The sequence below is a fragment of the Phocoena phocoena genome, chromosome 4 (assembly GCF_963924675.1).
Source record: "Phocoena phocoena chromosome 4, mPhoPho1.1, whole genome shotgun sequence".
NCBI classification, from domain to species: Eukaryota; Metazoa; Chordata; class Mammalia; order Artiodactyla; family Phocoenidae; genus Phocoena; species Phocoena phocoena.
The window spans coordinates 79,693,481-79,713,584 of NC_089222.1; the positions used below are offsets into that span (position 1 = coordinate 79,693,481).

The 20,104-nt window shown below is 39.5% G+C and overlaps 2 protein-coding genes across 4 annotated transcripts in view; both read left to right on the plus strand.

Moving 5' to 3' along the window:
* RABL3 (RAB, member of RAS oncogene family like 3) overlaps window positions 1–10,667 on the plus strand; it is a 38,610-nt gene extending 27,943 nt beyond the window's left edge. Inside the window, exons 6-9 of one of the 3 annotated variants that reach the window (XM_065876451.1) lie at window positions 4,665–4,736; window positions 8,851–8,888; window positions 9,252–9,294; window positions 9,477–9,542. In XM_065876451.1, the coding sequence (XP_065732523.1) occupies window positions 4,665–4,736; window positions 8,851–8,888; window positions 9,252–9,294; window positions 9,477–9,542 (219 nt within the window). Of the gene's footprint in view, window positions 1–4,664; window positions 4,737–8,850; window positions 8,890–9,251; window positions 9,295–9,476 lie in introns of all 3 variants that reach the window. The other 2 variants (XM_065876452.1, XM_065876453.1) reach the window with 2 other exon arrangements.
* A 7,006-nt stretch (window positions 10,668–17,673) lies between these two features.
* The window catches only part of HGD (homogentisate 1,2-dioxygenase), a 45,158-nt gene continuing 42,727 nt past the window's right edge, over window positions 17,674–20,104 (plus strand). The window contains exon 1 of the mRNA XM_065876200.1: window positions 17,674–17,860. Within this exon, the coding sequence (XP_065732272.1) occupies window positions 17,846–17,860 (15 nt within the window). The 5' untranslated portion in view covers window positions 17,674–17,845. The remainder of the gene's footprint in view (window positions 17,861–20,104) is intronic.

Genomic DNA, 20,104 nt, shown 5'->3' on the forward strand with positions numbered 1-20,104 from the left:
TGGTAGTTTAATACCACTAATGGCTAACATTCATTAAGGACTTATTAGTGCCAAGCACTGTTCTAGTGCTTTATGTACATTATCTCACATGCATCATCTTCACATCAATCCTATAAGGTAGGTACTATAAATACCTCCATTTTAAAAATGAAGACTGGAAGCAAAGAGGGGTAATTAGGCTAAGGTTACACAGGTCAAACCAGGCACTCTGACTCCAGAGCCCATGCTCTACAACTAAGCCTGTTTTCCACTTAATTATCCTTCACCTAACATTTAGAATCTCGGAGCTGAAAGAATTGTTAGAAATCATCTAGATCACCAATTACTCAAACCTGACTGTGTATTCAATATTATAGTATTTGTGAAAATTTTTGAATAAATGCCCCACAGCTGGAGCTTTTTATTTATAAGGTTTGACAGAAGGACTCAGTAATTTTTTCTTTTTTTTTTTTTTTTTTTTGCGGTATGCGGGCCTCTCACTGTTGTGGCCTCTCCCGTTGCGGAGCACAGGCTCAGCGGCCATGGCTCACGGGCCCAGCCACTCTGCAGCACGTGGGATCTTCCCGGACTGGGGCACGAACCCTTGTCCCCTGCATTGGCAGGCGGACTCTCAACCACTGCGCCACTAGGGAAGCCCCGGACTCAGTAATTTTAACTAATAACTCAGCTGATTCTGATGCCCTTTCTCTGTGAATCAACATTGGTGAACGCGGCTTGGTTCAACTCCACCTGTACCCCCATAATTGAGTCAGCTTCTGCCTGCCATTCCATTGTTTTTTACATTCTGCTTTGCAGTGCAGATGCTTTATTTTTCTCAGCTGCCACCATGGAATATTCAGCATAAATGCCCAGGTAGTCAACACTGGACCATCATATTGCAGAGAATTCCTGTTACATAGAATATATAATATCCTTGTCAAAGAAGTACTGAGGTTACTTTGTTTGAACATTGTTTCCAAAGGGAAATTTACCACTGAATAGCTTAATTTGTTCCAGCAATTACTTTTTTTTTAATAATAAAAGTAGCTGGCATTTATTAAGTGCTTACACATGCTAGACACATACTATTTTACTTTTAATGTATTTTAGAATGTATCTGTTTCCAGTGCCTGTGGGTTTCTGTGACAATCGTCTAGATATGTGCTTTTCCTATTTTACTTGCAAAGTCAGGGCGATCTTTAATTGTTAACAAAATGTAAAGGTACTCAAGTGGCAAACATGGTCTTCACAGAATTCACATACAACATACTTATGGCCTTTTATCAGTGTACACCTTCAAGAACACAGCAGAAACAAGAGGGTCTTGAGGATGCAGGGAAGAAAAAATGAGGAGGAAAATTGGATAAGAGTTTCAAAAAGAGGTAACAGTCAAAAAGACTCAGCAAGTAAATATAAAGTCTCAAGTAAAAACTAATTTAACACTGTTAGTGCTAGCATCTTTGGTTACTGTATGAATTTACTTAAAATTATTAAAAAGTAAGAATTAACATAACTGTATACATCAAAGATAGAATCAAAGCTTTCTTGTACCTGGAAAAAAAGAAGACAAGTTGTTTAAATTATAAACAGGGAGGAGGTTACTTATTTTTTTAAATCCTATTAGGTTTTTTTGTGTCTAGCACAAATTTTCCTCTGTTATGTGTTTACTTCAAAGTGATCATTCTGAAGCATCTTCCCTAGTTAATGTGTCTTTCTCAAGCTTAGGCAAGCATTTAGAGCTATCAATTTTCAGGCTTTGCCCTACACCATGATCAATAGCAGATAGTTATAGTTCTTTCAGATCTAAAATTTTCTTCCTAAAATCATAGGGTTTCTCTAGCCTGGTCAACCTGAAATTGTGGAGGCTTAGAAATAAGTTTTGGGGAGGTTTTGTCTGTTTGATGTTTGATTTAATTTTTGTATTTAGTACTTTAGCTCTATTTGGAGTCATCTCTGAAGTCTTTTGACAATCTGATGATTATGTGATCAATATCTGTTTTGTAAAACATATCTAATACAGATCTAGCTAAGGTTTGTCTTTTATATGCCTCAATTGCTGTATAAATGTGTTCAAACATGATTTCAAATACAACAGTTTACACGATGACATTTCAGTCTGCTTAATCCACATATAGAATTATCTTTTATTATGTTAGGTGCTTTTGTGTCTGAAAATTCAATCTGATGGCATTTTCTTGGGATGAAGAAAGAAGGAAACTAACATTTCAGTACCTACTATGTGTCAGACATGCATTATCTCATTTAATTTTCACAAAAATCCTATGGGTCAAGTATCGCTATCTCCATTTCACAAATGAATAAGCTCAACTTTAAAGGTTTAGTAACCTAACCAATGTCACACAATCTAGAGATGTTGGGATAGATACTCAGCTTCAGAGCCTGCTGTCTTCAAAGACCTCTGATTTTTCTTTTACTCTATGATCTTTGAAAAGTTGTAGTCTCTCTTTTCTTTTGTGGTTTTGGAAAATGTATAGCTTCTGGTCAGAATTTAAAATGTGAGCCTTGAATGTTGTATATTGGTAAAATAGGGATTGTTACAAAATGCATTGGAAAGGAATCATGTGGGCTTAGAGATTACAATCAGAATAAATGCAACAATAATAACTTCAGTGATTTCCCAAGGGACACAGGTGATCTATAACCGAAAAAATAAATACTAACCTTGCAAAGGAGCCTATATGATATCCCCATGGTTGGGTCTTAGGTGGCATTTGAGGTACAAATCAAAGTACTCAGTCGCTTAAGTTGGCAAGTCAATGATGACAAGCTAAGGCAATTCAACACTGGAATTCCAGGAAAGGGATAGTAAACCTTTTAAGGTCTTTACTAATCATTGCAATGTACTAGTCACTTCATTATAATGTTTCAGATTCTTTTGTCTCTTCAGAGCCCCATTTTTTCCTATTTGTATCCTAATAGTAAATATCTGTTGTTTATTATTAAAAATAATATTTAATGATATTTTAAAATAAACTTTTCTATTGTTTATTTTAACCAAAAAATATATCTATTGTTTATTATTATCTTTATGGCCTACCAAGAGATGTAGTGCCTTGCATTCAGTGAGTGAGAAATCCCTGGCCACCGTTCTGTTTGTTTTTTGCTCCTCCTGCTCTTTGTTTTCATGCTTCCTACTATTCCTAAGAACTTCATAGTACTTAAGTTAGTTGAGCACTGGTGAGTAACTAGTACTAAAAAGTGAAGTGTTGTCCTCAGAATGGGAGAAAATATTTGCAAATGAAACAACTGACAAAGGATTAATCTCCAAAATATACAAGCAGCTCATGCAGCTCAATATCAGAAAAACAAACAACCCAGTCCAAAAATGGGCAGAAGACCTAAATAGACATTTCTCCAAAGAAGATATACAGATTGCCAACAAACACATGAAAGGATGCTACAACATCACTGATCATTAGGGAAATGCAAATCAAGACCACAATGAGGTATCACCTCACAACGGTGAGAATGGCCATCCTCAAAAAATCTAGAAACAATAAATGCTGGAGAGGGTGTGGAGAAAAGGGAACCCTCTTGCACAGTTGGTGGGAATGTAAATTGATACAGCCACTATGGAGAACAGCATGGAGGTTCCTTAAAAAACTAAAAAGAGAACTACCATATGACCCAGCAATCCCACTACTGGGCATATACCCCGAGAAAACCATAATTCAGAAACAGACATGTACTACAATGTTCATTGCAGGACTATTTAAAATAGCCAGGACATGGAAGCAACCTAAGTGTCCCTCGACAGACGAATGGATAAAGAAGATGTGGCACATATATACGATGGAATATTACTTAGCCATAAAAAGAAACGAAATTGAGTTATTTGTAGTGAGGTGGGTGGACCTAGAATCTGTCATACAGAGTGAAGTAAGTCAGAAAGAGAAAATAAATACCATATGCTAACACACATATATGGAATCTAAAAAAAAAATTAAAAATAGTTCTGATGAACCTAGGGGCAGGACAGGAATAAAGAAGCAGATGTAGAGAATGGACTTGAGGACACGGGGAGGGGGAAGGGTAAGCTGGGACGAAGTGAGAGCATTGACATGTATACACTACCAAATGTAAAATAGATGGCTAGTGGGAAGCAGCTGCATAGCACCGGGAGATCAGCTAGGTGCTTTGTGACCACCGAGAGGGGTGGGACAGGGAGGGTGGGAGGGAGGTGCATGAGGGAGGGGATATGGGGATATATGTATACATATAGCTGATTCACTTTGTTATATAGCAGAAACTAACACACCATTGTAAAGCAATTATACTACAATAAAGATGTTTTTAAAAAAGTGTTTTTAATAGCTCTATTTCTGCTTTTGAAGGTAAATGTAGGCAGGTCACCTAATTAGTATGTTGGTTTTGTTGTTAGTAAGACATTAAAAATCCTGTCTTCCTTTATGAATTATTTGATGGTGAATACAGTGGTTCAGTGTCCTCTAAAATTGCCTAAATAACAAAGAGTAAGTGGCCTCACCTTCCTTTAGCACTTTCCTCTTTGCTGTGTGCATGATAATTTGAAAATTACTTGAATATTTTATGAGAGTGTTATGCCTAATATTTTACTATAGAAATGTGCAAGAGAAACAGTAATGACTCACAAAGAGCTTATGTTTCCTAACGTTTAATTGTGGATCTTATGTTTTATCTTCTAGGATTGCACAAATCCACGGTACTTAGCTGCAGGTTCTTCCAATGCTGTCAAGCTCAGTAGGTTTTTTGATAAGGTAATGGCTTCAATTAAGTTATTTTTAAACTTAATTTATGTATTATGAGAGTTTCAATTCTTTGTAGAATGCTTTGTCCTTTTATTCCTTCATCCTAAACTTCACAGCCTGAATACTACTTGTTTTGATCTCTTATCTGTTGATGTAATTGCTCAAGGCCTGCTGACATGTTTATTCTATCACCAGTGTTCTCTAAGCAAAGGATGAAAGCTACTGTATTCAAATGGGGTTTTTTAAGATACCTAATTCCCTCCTTAAAACAATTTATGTTTCCATATTTTCTAGCATTTTTGTGCTTATTCACCACCCCCAAGTCCCCACAAAAGGCACTTAAACTGAGGACATTCTGCTTAAAGCCCTGAGTTATTTTTGCTCTCCCAGCTACTAATATTCTCCATATAAATGTTACTGCTACTTTTAAGGCTAGGTCATCTTCTTGATTCCCTAATTTTCCCTATCAGAAACCTTTGCATTCCAATTATTCACTGTTACCAGCATCATCTTATTGTCCAGAACTGGAATGAAAATGCAGCATTTTCAACATACTGGTAAATTAGAGCACTGTTTGTCTTTCCTTCACAAGGCCATACAGCTGCATTGCATACAATATTGACCAAGTTAAATTGTTTACCCAATGTTGACGTTGTGTAGTAAAGTAAAATAGGATGTATTTCTGTATTATTATTGAAAAAGATTAATTTCTGTCTTATATTTCCTTTTACAAGTAATCTCCCAAGAAAAAAATTTCCCTCCTCATAGCTCTTCTTTATGAATCATTTTTCTTTTAACTATTTAGAAATCTAATATTTGGCTCTTTTGTCCAATAGGTCAGCATAAGATGAGCCCCACACTTCGTCCCTGTTTAATATTAGGCCACTGGGAAATTTTTGCTTTATTGCAGAACTTCCCAACTGATGTGTGGCCAAAAGGGTACAGGTGCACTGAGATAGTGATCCCCTCAGTCCTCAGAGCAGCCAGAGCCCCTGGCCTGGCTCTTCCATTTACTCCATTTGTACATTTGCTAATGTATAAATATTAGCATTTTCTAAATGTGTCATGACATGAAAAAATGGTTGGAAGCACTGCAAGGAACCAAATTTTCTCTCCACATTGTTTTCAAACTTAAAACGTAAGAACTTCCATTTGTTTAGATCCGTGGCCGCTATCTATGTCCCCTAGGAGCAGCATCATATAGATCTGTGTCTGACATGGAAAGATCCCACAATATATTATTTAAATTTTAAATAATTTATTAATTTTAAAATTAAAAAAGTAAAATGTGGGCTTCCGTGGTGGCGCAGTGGTTGAGAGTCCGCCTGCCGATGCAGGGGACACGAGTTCGTGCTCTGGTCTGGGAAGATCCCACATGCCGTGGAGCGGCTAGGCCCATGAGCCATGGCCGCTGAGCCTGCGCATCCGGAGCCTGTAATCCACAACGGGAGAGGCCACAACAGTGAGAGGCCCGCGTACCGCAAAAAATAAATAAATAAATTAATTAATTTAATGTAATGTAATAAGTTATATCCTACAGAAACAGTGGGTTATAGATCAGTGTGACCCAAGTTGTCAGGCAAGACTACTTAAAAAAAAAAAATTAGAGGGAACTTGGTTGGTTTTAAGAAGAGAGCAAGTTTTGATAAGAGGAGACTTCCCTGGTGGTCCAGTGGTTAAGACTCCGTGCTCCCAATGCAGGGGGCCCGGGTTCAATCCCTGGTCAGGGAACTAGATCCCACATGCCACAGCAAAGATCCCTCATGCCAGCAACTAAGAGCCGGCACAGCCAAATAAATAAATAAATAATTTTTTAAAAAATGGTTTGATAAGAGAAGGACATCGCAAGTTGAGGGCAGGGAATTATGAGCAAAATTGAAAAGCAGCTTCTCTCTTGGTTTCCTAAATCACAAACAAAGTCAGGTGGATTAAGAGGTTGGCCAGGACTTCCCTGGTGGCACAGTGGTTAAGAATCTACCTGCCAAGGCAGGGGACATGGGTTCCCTGTTCCTGGAGGATCCCACATGCCACGGAGCAACTAAGCCTGTGCGCCACAAATACTGAGCCTGCACTCTAGTGCCCCAAGCCACAACTCCTGAGCCCACGTGCCACAGCTATTGTAGCCAGCACGCCTAGAGCCTGTGCTCTGCAACAAGAGAAGCCACCGCAATGAGAAGACCGCGCACCGCAACGAAGAGTAACCCCCGCTCGCCGCAACTAGAGAAAGCCTGCACGCAGCAACGAAGGCCCAATGCAGCCAAAAAATAATTAATTAATTAATTAAAAAAAAAAAAAGGTGGGCCCGACCTCCATCCTGAGGTGGTTGCCTGAAAGCAAGGGACTTGGCAGCTAAGATATGACTTTACATCATATCTTCCAGAATTTAGTGTAAAGATTTCTTTTCCAAGGGACTTCCCTGATGGCGCAGTGGTTAAGAATCCACCTGCCAATGTAGGGGACACAGGTTTGAGCCCTGGTCTGGGAAGATCCCACAGGCTGCAGAACAACTAAGCCCACCAGCCACAACTACTGAGCCCACGTGCTGCAACTACTGAAGCCTGTGTTCCTAGAGCCCATGCTCTGCAACAAGAGAAGCCACTACAATGAGAAGTCCATACAGTGCAACGAAGAATAGACCCTGCTCGCTGCAACTAGAGAAAGCCCGCGTGCAGCAACAAAGACTCAAAAATTAAATAAATAAAAGATTTCTTTTCCAAAGGGGAATCTAATCCTCTTCCACACTCCCTTCGCTAATAGTAATTCCTAACCACTCTAGAGTAATAGAATTTTCCTGTCCTACCCTGGAGAGAGGAAGGAAAGTCAGTCCTGTCATAGTTTTTGTGGTGTCAGGTATTTTAGATGGGTACTAATCATGAACCAGCTTTTCTACCTTTGAGGCCAGTGAGTGCAACTTTACCCTGAGTCTCTTGTGGCTAAAAGTAACCCATCCATAGTCTTGAAGATAAAAACAATCCAGATGATATGGCTGTCAGGCCAATGAGAGCAAGCTGCTGCAGGCCTGGAAGAAGATGCTCTGCTTTATTCTGAGGAAGTTCCTAGCTTCATAACTCTAGATTCTAATGTCTTAGAGTTAATCTCCAGCTAATCTGTATTCTAATCTGCTGAACTTTTCTTAATCACATGTAAAGATCTGTGTAAAGAAAATAATACTGTCTCTGTCACCATTGCAGTTTCTCAAGTGTTAGGACAGAGTTCTTTTTTTTTTTTTAATGTTTTTCATCATGTGACTGTAGAGAGCAAACGTATGGACACCAAGGGGGGAAAGTGGCGGGGGGTGGGGGGATGAATTGGGAGATTTTGATTGACATGTATACACTAATATGTATAAAATAGATAGCTAATAACCTGCTGTATAAAAAATAAAATAAAATTCAAAAAAAACGTTTCTCATCATGTGAAAATATGGTGCTCTTAAACTCATTATGTTAGGGCATATATTTTAAAGGCTTCTTTTCAGTAGTAGTGATGGATTTGTACAGATACATCCACTGCTTTACCTTATTTCTCTTACTGACTAAATACAGACAATTTCGAAACTGCTGAATTAAGGGTGCAGATTAAGTCGGAAAAGAAGTTAATTGACTGCTTTTGATGTTGTGTCATCTGTCTCCATTAAGGACCGACAGAATTTACAACTGTGTTTACTAGAGGGATGTGGCAGTTTACTACATTATACAGACAGACTCCTCTTTAAAGAATAGGTATGCTATTGTAGTAGCAAAAGTGCTTTGCTTTTATCTTATGGATTCTGTTTGGTACCTTTTGGGGCTGACTGCTAGGAAACTTTGAGCCAAATTTGCAGCCGTACACTAGGAATTGCATGGGATGTCATGTCACTCTCTGGTTATTTAGTCTTTTTTTGTTGTTCATGTATTTTTTGACCTATCATTAATGCTTTTTGGAACAAGAAGCAGGCTTTTATAAAAATACTTCCACAATCCTGATCTCATTAGCACCAGATTTAACTCATTGTACTAGATGTCTGTGCTGTTGAAAAGACTCTTAATTTGGGTATATACCTTTTAGTGCCGTTAGTGGCCATTGCAGTTACCACCTTTTCAAGGTATATGTGCTAAGCCCTTAAAATCTTTGTTTTTCACAGGTCATAGAGAAGAGATACTTTTTAAGAGATGGTAATCAGGTCTGTGTCTATCTTTTCTTGATAAAATGATTTCTTGAAATTGGAGAGAGGTTTGACTTATTTGAAATTAATTTCCAAATTTACTTTTGAAATTTTTTTTACAAAGTGGGGTCAGTGGGAGTCCTTTGCAGGCCCAAGCAACTGACTTTCTTCTGTCCTGTTAAATACAAAAGAAAAAATCAGATCAAGGGAAAATAAAGGTCTAAGAAACAAAAAGAATCCAGAGATAAGTTTACATTATAAAATAATAGAATTGCTTGAGACTCCAAAGGCATATATCCAGAGTCTATCACAATGCAAATAATTCATATAAAAGTCCAATAGGTGAATATTATGAGATTCACCACCATCCTGTCTGATTTAATGGCACTATCACCAATTGCTTGGCAAATGTTTTTCATTTTGGTAGAATTTATTTTTATTATTTAATCTGCTGTGGTTTTCTGAGTAAAACCGCAGAAAGATAGTTCTTTAAAGAATGACAGCCCAACATACAGAAACAGAAAATAAGGAGAACATTTTAAAGGCTATTAGCATTTGAACTCTGCCTGCTTGAGTCCTAATATGATTATCTTTCTTGCCTACAGATTCCAGGCTTTCCTGATCGAAAAAGGTTTGGGGGAGGAACATTAAAGAGCTTACATTATGACTGAATTACACTCATCCTTTGAAGAGTAAGCAAGCAGTGGCAGTTTTTCACAGCTTTCTTCTTGCTGTGTTAGTTATTAATGTCTCAGGCTTTTAACGAAATCATCTTAAAATGCCACCCTTCAGCCTCACCCTTTAATGGAAAACTGAAAGGAAGTAACAGCGTGGGAAGTCCAAACTTTGTCCCCATTCTCTCTGTTCCTCACCTTTCTGTCCCTGTTTATAGATTATATAAAAGCCTTGTGGAAATACGAGATGTCAAAATGATGCAGTAAATGAGCAGCGACAGAATGCTGCAGAGAAAATTTACTCTTGCCCAGAACTGGAGGGTTTTTATGAGTCTGTAATTTTCCCACATTCCTTGCTGAAGGCTTAATTAAGTACTTCAAAAATGTATCTCCTTCAAAAATGTATCTCTATTGTTTTACCTTCTGAGGGGAAAGGTTATGTTAACCAGCCCTGAGTTGTCCACCCCAAACACTCTGTCATTTTCAAAGAAGCAAAATGGTGTTATTTAACTGCTTCCACCTTCATCACACGAAAGGATGCCTAATAATAGCAACCCTTGTCTCTCTCTCCTCTCCTTTGCAAATGGCTCAGTGGCTGGAAGAGACGGACTAATAGCTGGAGTTAAATATAAATAGATTAATAATACATAGAGAACAGCAGTACCAGAAAAGAAGAATTATGCGAGAAATTGACAGCTCACTAAATCCTTCACTCTTTAGGTTACAGCTGTCTGCACCCTCTTACTGTTTTCTGTTTGGAAATAGGTAGGGTGAAATCTAAGACCTGCACAAGGGCAGTAAGAGAGATTTACAGCCTCCTCAGTTTTTATTTTTATTTTTGAAGGAAAGATCAACTCCTAAAATGTCCCTTAACTATAGTCCGTAAACTAAGAATATTATTCTTTGTGTCAACAATGTATTTATGGAGAGAAGTAAAAATAACTTCCACAGCAACACATTTACATGAATTATGGACTAGGATTCTTGGATTTCATAATCCAACATTTGGGGGGGTTGTATATGCATAATTGTTCATCACTACTTTTTTTACCCATCTTTTTTGCTTGTGTATTTGCCTTTGCCCCAGTCTTTGTTAATATATAAACCTGTTTTACGAAAACTGTAATTTGCTGCCTTATTCAACAACTCCTTTTCACATGTATTCTTCTCTCTAGGAGGTCTCTGCACTCCTGATTTTGCTCCATATTAAAGTATAATAATAATAAATACACAGTTTCAGCTTCTCATTTTAAAACTAGGGGAAAAAAAACACTAAAATCTCTTTCTATTCCATACTTTGGAAATCAAGGTGTGCTGAAAGAGGATATTAAAATGACGATGTTAGAGAGTGCTTTGAGAAAGTCTGTCTTGGGAATTTGGCAAGGGATTTTAAAGCACTTTTCATCAGCTAGAATTTTCTCCAGTCTTTCTTCACATCCTCCCCCACAAGAGTTAGCCCTGATTTCTTTTTTGACATAAAGGAGAGCTATGCAAATCAGGATCTGTATGTGGAATTTGGCACAAGTATTTTGTGACAGTGGCTGTGCAGTTAAGAAGTAGAAACTAAATGCATATGCAGAAGACCTAAACCAACTGAAGCTCTTTGTATTCCTCTTTTAAAAACTAAATCAATAGCCCTTAATTAGAAAGAAGATCTATTCCAATTTCTCTATTTTCTCCCTTATTAAAAAATAAGTGAAAATAACCTATCACTGATGGCTTCAGGGTCAACCTTGAAAAATTAACAATACTCAACTTCATTTGTTCTTGCTGTCAGGCTTGACTCCTGAATTACAGTTTTCTAAGAAAAAATGATTTTAATCATCTAAGGTAAGTTTGTTGCAGCATTAGTAGCAGCAAAATAAGGTTGTTGGCCAAAGTGAATGTTATTAGCCAGAGTTCTTCAAAAAGAATCTTTTGAAGCATAATTTTTGCTAAGACTTCCTGAGACCTGCTCATAAAAATTGCTTTTAGGTAATAACAAGTTTAAATACCAAATACTTCCTAAAAAGTGTTAATTAAAGCTTTAATTTTCTTACTTTCTTGATGGAACAAATTGCTACCTATAAGAGAACTTTTTTTTTTCCCCTGTTGTGATTCAGATGTCTAACCAACGTTCTTACTCACTGTGGAGGCAACCAGATATGAAGATCTGTAACCACTCATCTGTCCCCCAGGCGGCTTAGTTGGAATCCAACTAAGGATTTGGGTTGGTCTCTCTACCTTAGTGCTCTAGAGAGAGAGCCACTCCCAAAGGGGTTGATCCATATCAGCTTTACTCAGGTTCTCAAAAGTTCCTGAACTTGGGACATCTATGATATAATCCAGGTGCCGTGACACTGCTGTTTTTCTCCATTCTGGACTGCATAGAACTGATGTGCTGGGCCATCCGACTGAGGTGAAGAGCTCCTAACCACTGCCATAATCAGAGCTTCTGAGTCTTCATTTCAACAGGGTATGCTTTAGCACCCAACCTAGGTAGGGCCTTATATGGGTATCTAAATGTTGGTTTAATTGAAATTTTTAAAGCACAGGTAGCATCTATTTTAAGAAGTTTGAAGTCTAACAGGATGTCTGCATTGATTTAACATCTGTTAAAATTCAAAGGAGGATACTCTGGGGGAAGGAGGAGTAGGAAGTTAAAAAATTCATTTCTCCATAGTCCCAAAACTGAGTTAAATTACTGTGGTAGAAGAGGAAGGGTTTCGGGAGATCTAGCACTGGGAGAACGCTGAGCCTCACATATTCCCCAGTATGTTTGCCTAATGCAGAATTGGAGTTGGAGCCTGCCAGCACTACTCCATAGAGTAGGAAAAGGATCCAACTTTGAGTAACAATTAATAAGCACCTACATTTAAGGACTCAAAGCAATGGCTTTCAAACTCAAAAGTGTATGAAAGTCCTCTGAAGTGCTTGTTTAAAATGCAGATTCCAGGATTTCTTCTGCCCCCCCCCCCGCCCAATTCTATGTATATGGGATAGAGCCAGGATTTTGTATTTTTAACAGGCAAACCAGGTGATTTTGATGCAGGTAGCTCAGGATCCACCCTTTGAAAAAAATAAACATATATCAAAAACGTAGGGAACACATGGATTGTAGACTCTACCTTATGGCACCATTATAGCAGAGTTCATCAGAGTTCATGATCGCCCCTTAATGAACTAAGTAAGCCACTCCTCCCTCCCAAGGCTACACATGCCACAGCAATCGTGGCGTGATTGTCACATCCTCTATTGGCAAAACAGGAAATATTTGTCTTCGATGTACTGCTACCCATTTTTAATACTAGCACTTTCTACCCTCTGGGTATATCTATTTCTAATGAAATGCCTTGCCATCTTATACATAGCCCCTCTCTTATACCACATTTGTTTTCTCAGCTGGCCAACCACTAAGCTTTACCAAGATCATCAATAAGTAAAGGTGAAGAATGAAACCCCTAAACTTCAACAAAGATGTAAAATCTTGCTCAGTACCATCAAATATATCAGGTAATCTATCAGTTTCATTTTTTTCTTGGAGATATCAGTCCTGAAGTCCTCCGTCCTCTAACTGCACTCTGGAGTGATTGCTCTCTAGGCCTTGCCACTTGTCCTTCACATTACTCTGTAATAATCCCCAGTTTCCTAGATGTAATATTTTCCATTTTCTTGGTGTGGATCAGTGGTCTTCCAACTGGGATGTGTGGAAGAATCTCTTCCAAGAGGTACATGGGCACGGATAGTTTTAAGGGAATCATTTTCCAGATCACTAATTCTTATATGAATGTATCTTTGTTAAGATTGATCTGCTTGTGAAGCAGCTCATGCTGGCTCTTATTTACCACCTCTACTTTCCCAATTGCCCGTTTCCCACTACAGAAAAAGAGCATCTCGCTACTAGTGCAATAGAAATACGGCATATTGCCCAGGGGTGTAAATGTCTTCTGGATGCCAACAAAGGGACAATTCTAAATATTAGTTTTATTTAAGGATTTTGTCTGTTCCACTCCTCACAATTACAAAAAAAAAAAAAAAAAAAATGCAGAGCTCTTAAGGAAGAGCTCCTGAGAACCAAGCAAAGAGCTTTGGTAGGAAACATCAAAGGCTGTGGCACATTCTTTCATGTCAAGTCTTCTTGCCTGGTCTATCAAAATAACATTTACATCAAAAATAATTATACAGGCAAAGGTATATAAAATTAACATTTTTATTTTCCTAACCCTTTCTGAGTAAATGAGTTAGACAAAGCACCTCTAAGTGAAAGGGTAACAGTTAAAGTCACTGATTCCAATAGCTGGGTAACAAAGCCTTTTCCAATCAGGTTTCCAATTATTTGCTTGCAACAAAATTGAAGAAGAACCAACCTGAGTTATTGACTGATAGGTCATTAAAATAATGTTTAATGATAGGTCAGTATGTGATTTTGGGTATTTAATTCAGAAGGAATTTGAGTGCTACCATAACAAAATCCCTTCCATTCATAACTGCTTATTTATGTGAACAAATTTTCTCAACATTTATGTCTATAAAAGCAAAAAATAGGATTAAATGATGCTGGATCCTGTGTCATTCTAGAAATAAGAATTATTCATGGATATTTGAATTAATGTGGGAGGGAGCCATCTACCTCATTAAAAGAAGCATTTCCAGAAAGACTTTGCCTTTTATATTTAATAATTATTTATCAAAATGTATAGTATTTATGGGACACTGTCCTAGAGAAGAATCCTCCAGTGTCCTGTCTGGAGGGTAAAACACTTGCTGATAGCATTCTGGAAATGCAATTGGAGAAGGAAGCTGGAGATTTCATCATCACTACACTTGGTTTTGGTCCTACTCCCCACTCCCTGATGTTTGTGAGTCCAGAGCTTCTGCAGAGAGTAAACCTATCTTGTGCTAGAATCCAGAGGTGGCAGGTATCTGGTGTCTCCAATTTCTGGTCCTTTTCAAGTTCTCTTCACCTGTTCCCCATATCATTCACTGAATCCCTCTCCCTCTGCCTGGCTTTTGGCATCTTTGTTCTTATTGCTCGCCACTTTGATACTGTGACTCTGCTCTGGTCCAGTATATGTTTGCCTTGTCCCTGCACACAACCTGCTTCTTCCACTGGGTGTCTTTTTTTTTTTTTTTTTTGCCGTACATGGGCCTCTCGCTGTTGTGGCCTCTCCGGACACGCAGGCTCAGCAGCCATGGCTCACAGGCCCAGCCGCTCCGCAGCATGTGGGATCTTCCCGGACCGGGGCACAAACCCGTGTCCCCTGCATCGGCAGGCGGACTCTCAACCACTGCGCCACCAGGGAAGCCCTAGGTGTCTTTTTGAATGCTAATCACCCTGCCTAGAAGTTCCTCTCTTTCCCCTGCTTTAAATGTCTGCCAAAACTCCCCTTTCTGGAAGCCTTCCCTCACTAGACTCCTCCACTCTATTTCCATCAGTGCCCTAAAAACAGGTCTTTGAATGCACTGCACTTCTCTGTCTTTGTGTACAATCCTCCCTCTCCTCAGTGCCCTATCCAACTCTTACTCTGTGTGACATAGCTCAGCTATCATCTCCTCAGGGAGCTAGTCAGAGCTCTGTGGTCCCTAGTCCCTCCCATAGCACCCTGACTCTTTCTTGTCACAGCACACATGGCACTCCGTTGTAATGGCCTGTTTATTGGTCAATCTTCTCCAGCATGCGCCCTCCTACAGGACCAGACTCTCAATCATTTCTGTATCCCCCCACACCTCACAGGGCCTGGCACATAGCAGGTCCCCAATAATTGTAAGATAAATAAATAAGTGTGTGATTAGATTAAAATAGAAAGTCATCAGACATAGACTCAGAGCTATGTGTTCTGTATTTTATTTATTCTCATTTCTCCTGTGTGTGTATGGCACAGTACCTGGCACATAGTGGTTACAAAGCAAATACTCGTTTTCTTGAATTATTGTTACAAAAACGGAAAAAGACAGGAAATAAAGTGAACCCACTTGGGAGAAATCTCTAAATAGGGAATTGATAGGTTTATTCAATTTTAAATATTTTCAGGCCCCTCAAAATAATTTTCATCCAGTCAAGGATCTGTTACCACTTTCTTACTCTTTCAGAAATCTCTCACACTTTAGGAAGGAACTGAAACACCTCTTAAATCTGCCTTCAGAGCTGATTTGGAAAGAACATATAAAGTTTATGGAAAAACAAAGCAGTAAAGCTTTTCCTTTGTCGTTTATTGGTTCCCATCCATTTTTCCCCCTAATCACCAAAGCCTAACTTCTATGATCAATAGAGATTCAAGACCCAATGTACTCATAAAGTCAGATATGCAAGAAATATTTTTCTTGAATTCACTTTTGATTTTGAGTCTGCATACTGCAGGAATAATAAAAACAGCCTCAGTAAAGCTAGGGTTTACACCCCCCTTTCTCCCAGGTTTGCATATAAATTCCAGGGAAGCTTTTATAATACCACAGTGTCAGTTGTCTATGCTGACATATGCTGAGATGTGCTATAAACTCCCTGGTCTGCAGGCATCAGTCCACACAGTTTGCTACCAACCTGTCACTTGTTTATATCAACATGGCTCCTTTGGCCTGGTCCTTTCTGTGCTAACACCTCAGACACAGGCAAATCATTCTGCTGCTACTGCAGTACGCTGGAGCCTGGGGACCTCTGGAGGTTGCTTAGACCCCTTTATCTAAAGCAGAATGTGTCAAACTGGCAGCCCATAGTCATTCACGCCTACATGCATGTTTCTTGACATAATTGTATCAGTTATCTATCACCGCTTAATAAAACACCCCAATATTTAATGGCATAAAATATGTCATTCTATTTGCTCACAATTTTGTGGGTCAGCAGTTTGGGCTAGGTTTAGCTGGTGGTTCTCCTGCTGATCTTACCTGGGATCATGTACGTGTCTGCAGTCATCTGGCAGCCGCATTGCCTCATTCACACATCTGGCAGCTAGTGCTGGGCTGTTGAGTGCCTGGACCTCTTGGTCTCATTCTCAAGGAGGCTAGCCTGACTTCTCTGAATGGTGGTCTCAAGTAGCAAGAAATGGGCAAATCGTAAGGCACAGCATTTTTCAAACCTCCGCTTGTGTTGTGTTTGCTATTAGCCAAAGTAAGATTCAAGGAGGTAAGTAAAAGACTCCATCTCATTTTGGGAGGAGCAGCAAAGTCACATTGCAAAGGGGCATACATACAAGGATGAAAGGAATCTGTGGGCATTTTTTGCAATCTATTACAATGGCTTCATTCATTCATTCATTCATTCATCCATTCACTTGTTTAAGTTGCCGATGTTTAAAAATTGGAGCTTCGTGTATAAAAGTCATATCTTAAAAAATCACCTAGCCTACTTTACCCATTTACACTTCCTGCCTGTTCTGCTGCATCTGAGTTTATGATAATAAAGCCTAGTTTAAAAGATTGTTTTTGTGAAATTAAATGAGGTAATGTCTGTGGGAAAATCTGGCATGAGCAAGCTCTCGATATATGGTTTCTTCCTTCCTGAATGCCATTAGCCATGAAGCTGATACCTGACCATGGCTAAGGAGAGTAGCCAAGATGAAGGACAAGGGAGTCATGGAAAAGGTGGCTGGAAAGTAATCCCTTGGTCTCTTTCTAGAGAGGTACAGGCATTAGGAAATAAGATTCTTAAAGAATTTATAAGAACACTAAATACATTTAAGAGGAGCAATAGTAAATATCTCAGTTTGCTTTAAGCGAAGTGCTTCAGGCTCTGAACTGTTCACCCAGCTCATCCCTGGGAGCAGGTATGGAGAGCTGTCTAGACCGTGTCCCTGCTTCAGGTAGCTGCGTGAAAACGCCTGTGTCACAGCACGGGTCATTTTCTCACTGCTCTCCAGAGAGTGAACACTCCACCCTGTTCCTTCCCAGCCTCAGTCGGGACTGAGTGGAGAAGCCTCTACCTCACACAGCAGGCCCTAACTGCCACAGTTCCTTCCGCAGAGAGCTTTAAATTCTCTGCCTTTAGTCATAAGCCTCTTTCTTTTAACTGGAACAAATCATTGGTCAACATTTACCTCGGGTGAAGAGGAGACAGGCCTCTGCAAACTCTTCAGAAACAGCCCGGGTTTCAAAACCAAAGACAGTTGTGTAAGCAGTTTGGAAACAAGCATGCTGGACTTTCTCCCTAGTGTAGCAGTTAGGAAACGCTTGTGGCTAGTTTGAGCGACCAGCTGACCAGCGAGCACAGTGAAGCAGTAGAATAACAACATCCAGAAGTGATTTGAAGGAGAAACAGAAGCATTTTGACTTCATACCCTCTCTGAGCCTGGGTTTCCTGAAATCGCCACACCTGCAGCAGAAGGAAAATGGCAGAGTTGAAGGTAAGAAACTATCTGGCCACTTCGCTGTGGCTTCTTCAGCCACAACTCATGGAAGTGTCTGAGAATTCCAGAGCTTCAGAGTCAGAAAGAACTTAGAGAGGCCCTCGTCCAAGCTATTGTGTTCAGAGGCTTCGCCGTGGTGTCCGTAAGCATGGCTGGGGCTGGGGGATGATAAAGAAAAGAGATGATGGCCTAACTGTCTATCTCTTGCCTAGCTTTTTTCATATATTGTCTTGGGAATCTGTAGACGTCATAAGGGCTCTCCTCCACCATGGACAGACATGTTTCTCACTGTGTCTGTTTGCCAGCCCCTACTCTCCCACACCTTCCTGATGCTGCAGCTTCCTGGACAGCCTCCAGCCAACCAATTAGGCATGTTTAATCTATTCAGTTATTTTGAGGCTCACAATCAGGGCTTGGCCAGTAGAAACCCTAGCACTTCCTCTAGGAAATAATTCCTTTTTATTATTTAATCTTCAATTGAAAAATATGTGTGGGTTATGTGGTACTAATGAATTAACTCATAATCTTCAAAGTAAATCTGGAGGTAGCCACTTTACCATTAAGGAAAATAAAGTTTAGAGAGATTAAGTGACTTGCCCAAGGTCACTGCTGATAGGTGATAGAGACTGGATTAGAAATTGGGTTTGTCTGAATCCATGCCCAGGCTCCAAAAGGAGCCTTAGTAGCATCTGCTAGACTGAGTGCCTTAAGGCCAATGTCTAAAACTATGCCTAGTGTCCACCCCAGGCTGGCATCAGTGCCCAACACATGCATGTGGACCTGAGTAGAACTGCCCAGAATCTTGACTCAAGCCAAGTGTGCCAGACTCCAGGCTTCTTTCCAGGGTTTGAGCACTTTCTGAATGCCCTTCAACTGATGCTGAGTTTGAAAATCAAACATCTCCCTAATTAATAGGAGTCCTAAAACCGCTCAACACCGAAGTAAAAGAGTTTGCTTCTTTATGCCTGATCAAGCGTTAGAAAGACTGAGAAAGAATTCTCATTCTTTCATTCGGCAAATATTATATGTTAATACATGATGCCATGAATTAACATAGGAAAGGAACTGAATCTGGACTAGGTGGAGCCAAGAGAAACTCCTTGAAGGAGGCAGTTCCTAAGCTGAGTCTTAGGAGAGATGTAGAAATTGACTTAACTGAAAAGGGGCTAGAGGAAACAAGTGCAAAGGCACAGCACACACAGAAAGCCCTGCACGTTCTGGGATCCAAGAGTTAAATTTGGGTTGCTGCAGGGACAGCCAAGACGAGATACCCAGGATGTGGTCAGATGTATGGATCTGGATCTCAGGGGAGGAGGTAGAGCTAGGAGAATATCATATCAATGGTGGTAGTTGAAGTCTTAGAAGAGGGGGAGTGCATAAAAACTTCATTTCCTGATGAAAAGGCTGTGGGGAAGTTCAGCAGGGGTGGAAACATCCTTACCATTTATAAATAAATTATATCTAAAATCCTATCCTGCTGAAATTTTTGAGCAACTTATTATGCACAGCACCAGCACACCAACATAAATTGCATGCTGCTCTTTGTTCTCAATTTCAAAGGCATTTTCCCCAGCCTGCTGTCTAATCTCTGCAAGGAAAGGTTAGCTCTACAGATCACAAATCCAAACACAGAAAGCCAGATTGCATCACTCTAATCAATACACATTATAAGTTAAAAAAAATATTTCTCTGCTTTTATTTCTTCCTTTTAATGGATATGTCAACACAAAGCCTCAAATGAAATCACATTTACATAAAAGCAGCACAACTGGGGGAAGAAAGTTCAAAAGGTAAAATAAAATTTTAAATGAACCACCCAATGTTCTTAAGTCTTCTACAAGTCCACTTCTGCAAGTCTTGATTTCTTCATTTCTAAAAAACAGAGCTGTTTAACATGCAGACTTCGGGCCCCAGCACCAAATATTTTGATTCACTAGGTATGGGTCTGTTTTTAACAAGCTTTGGGGGTGATTCTAATTAGCCAGAGATGGGAGCCCCTGGTCTACATAATTATTGTATTCATTTCCTGTTTCTGTTGTAACAAATTACCACAAATTTAGTGGCTTAAAATGACCAAATTTATTTTCTTACAGTTCTGGAGGTCAGAAGTCTGAAATCAGTTTCACTGGGCTTAAAGTCAAGGTGTTGGCTGGTTTCTTTTGAAGACTCAAGGGGAGAATCCATTTCCCTGCATTTCCAGCTTCTAGAAGTTGCCTGCATTTCTTGACTTATGGTCCCTTT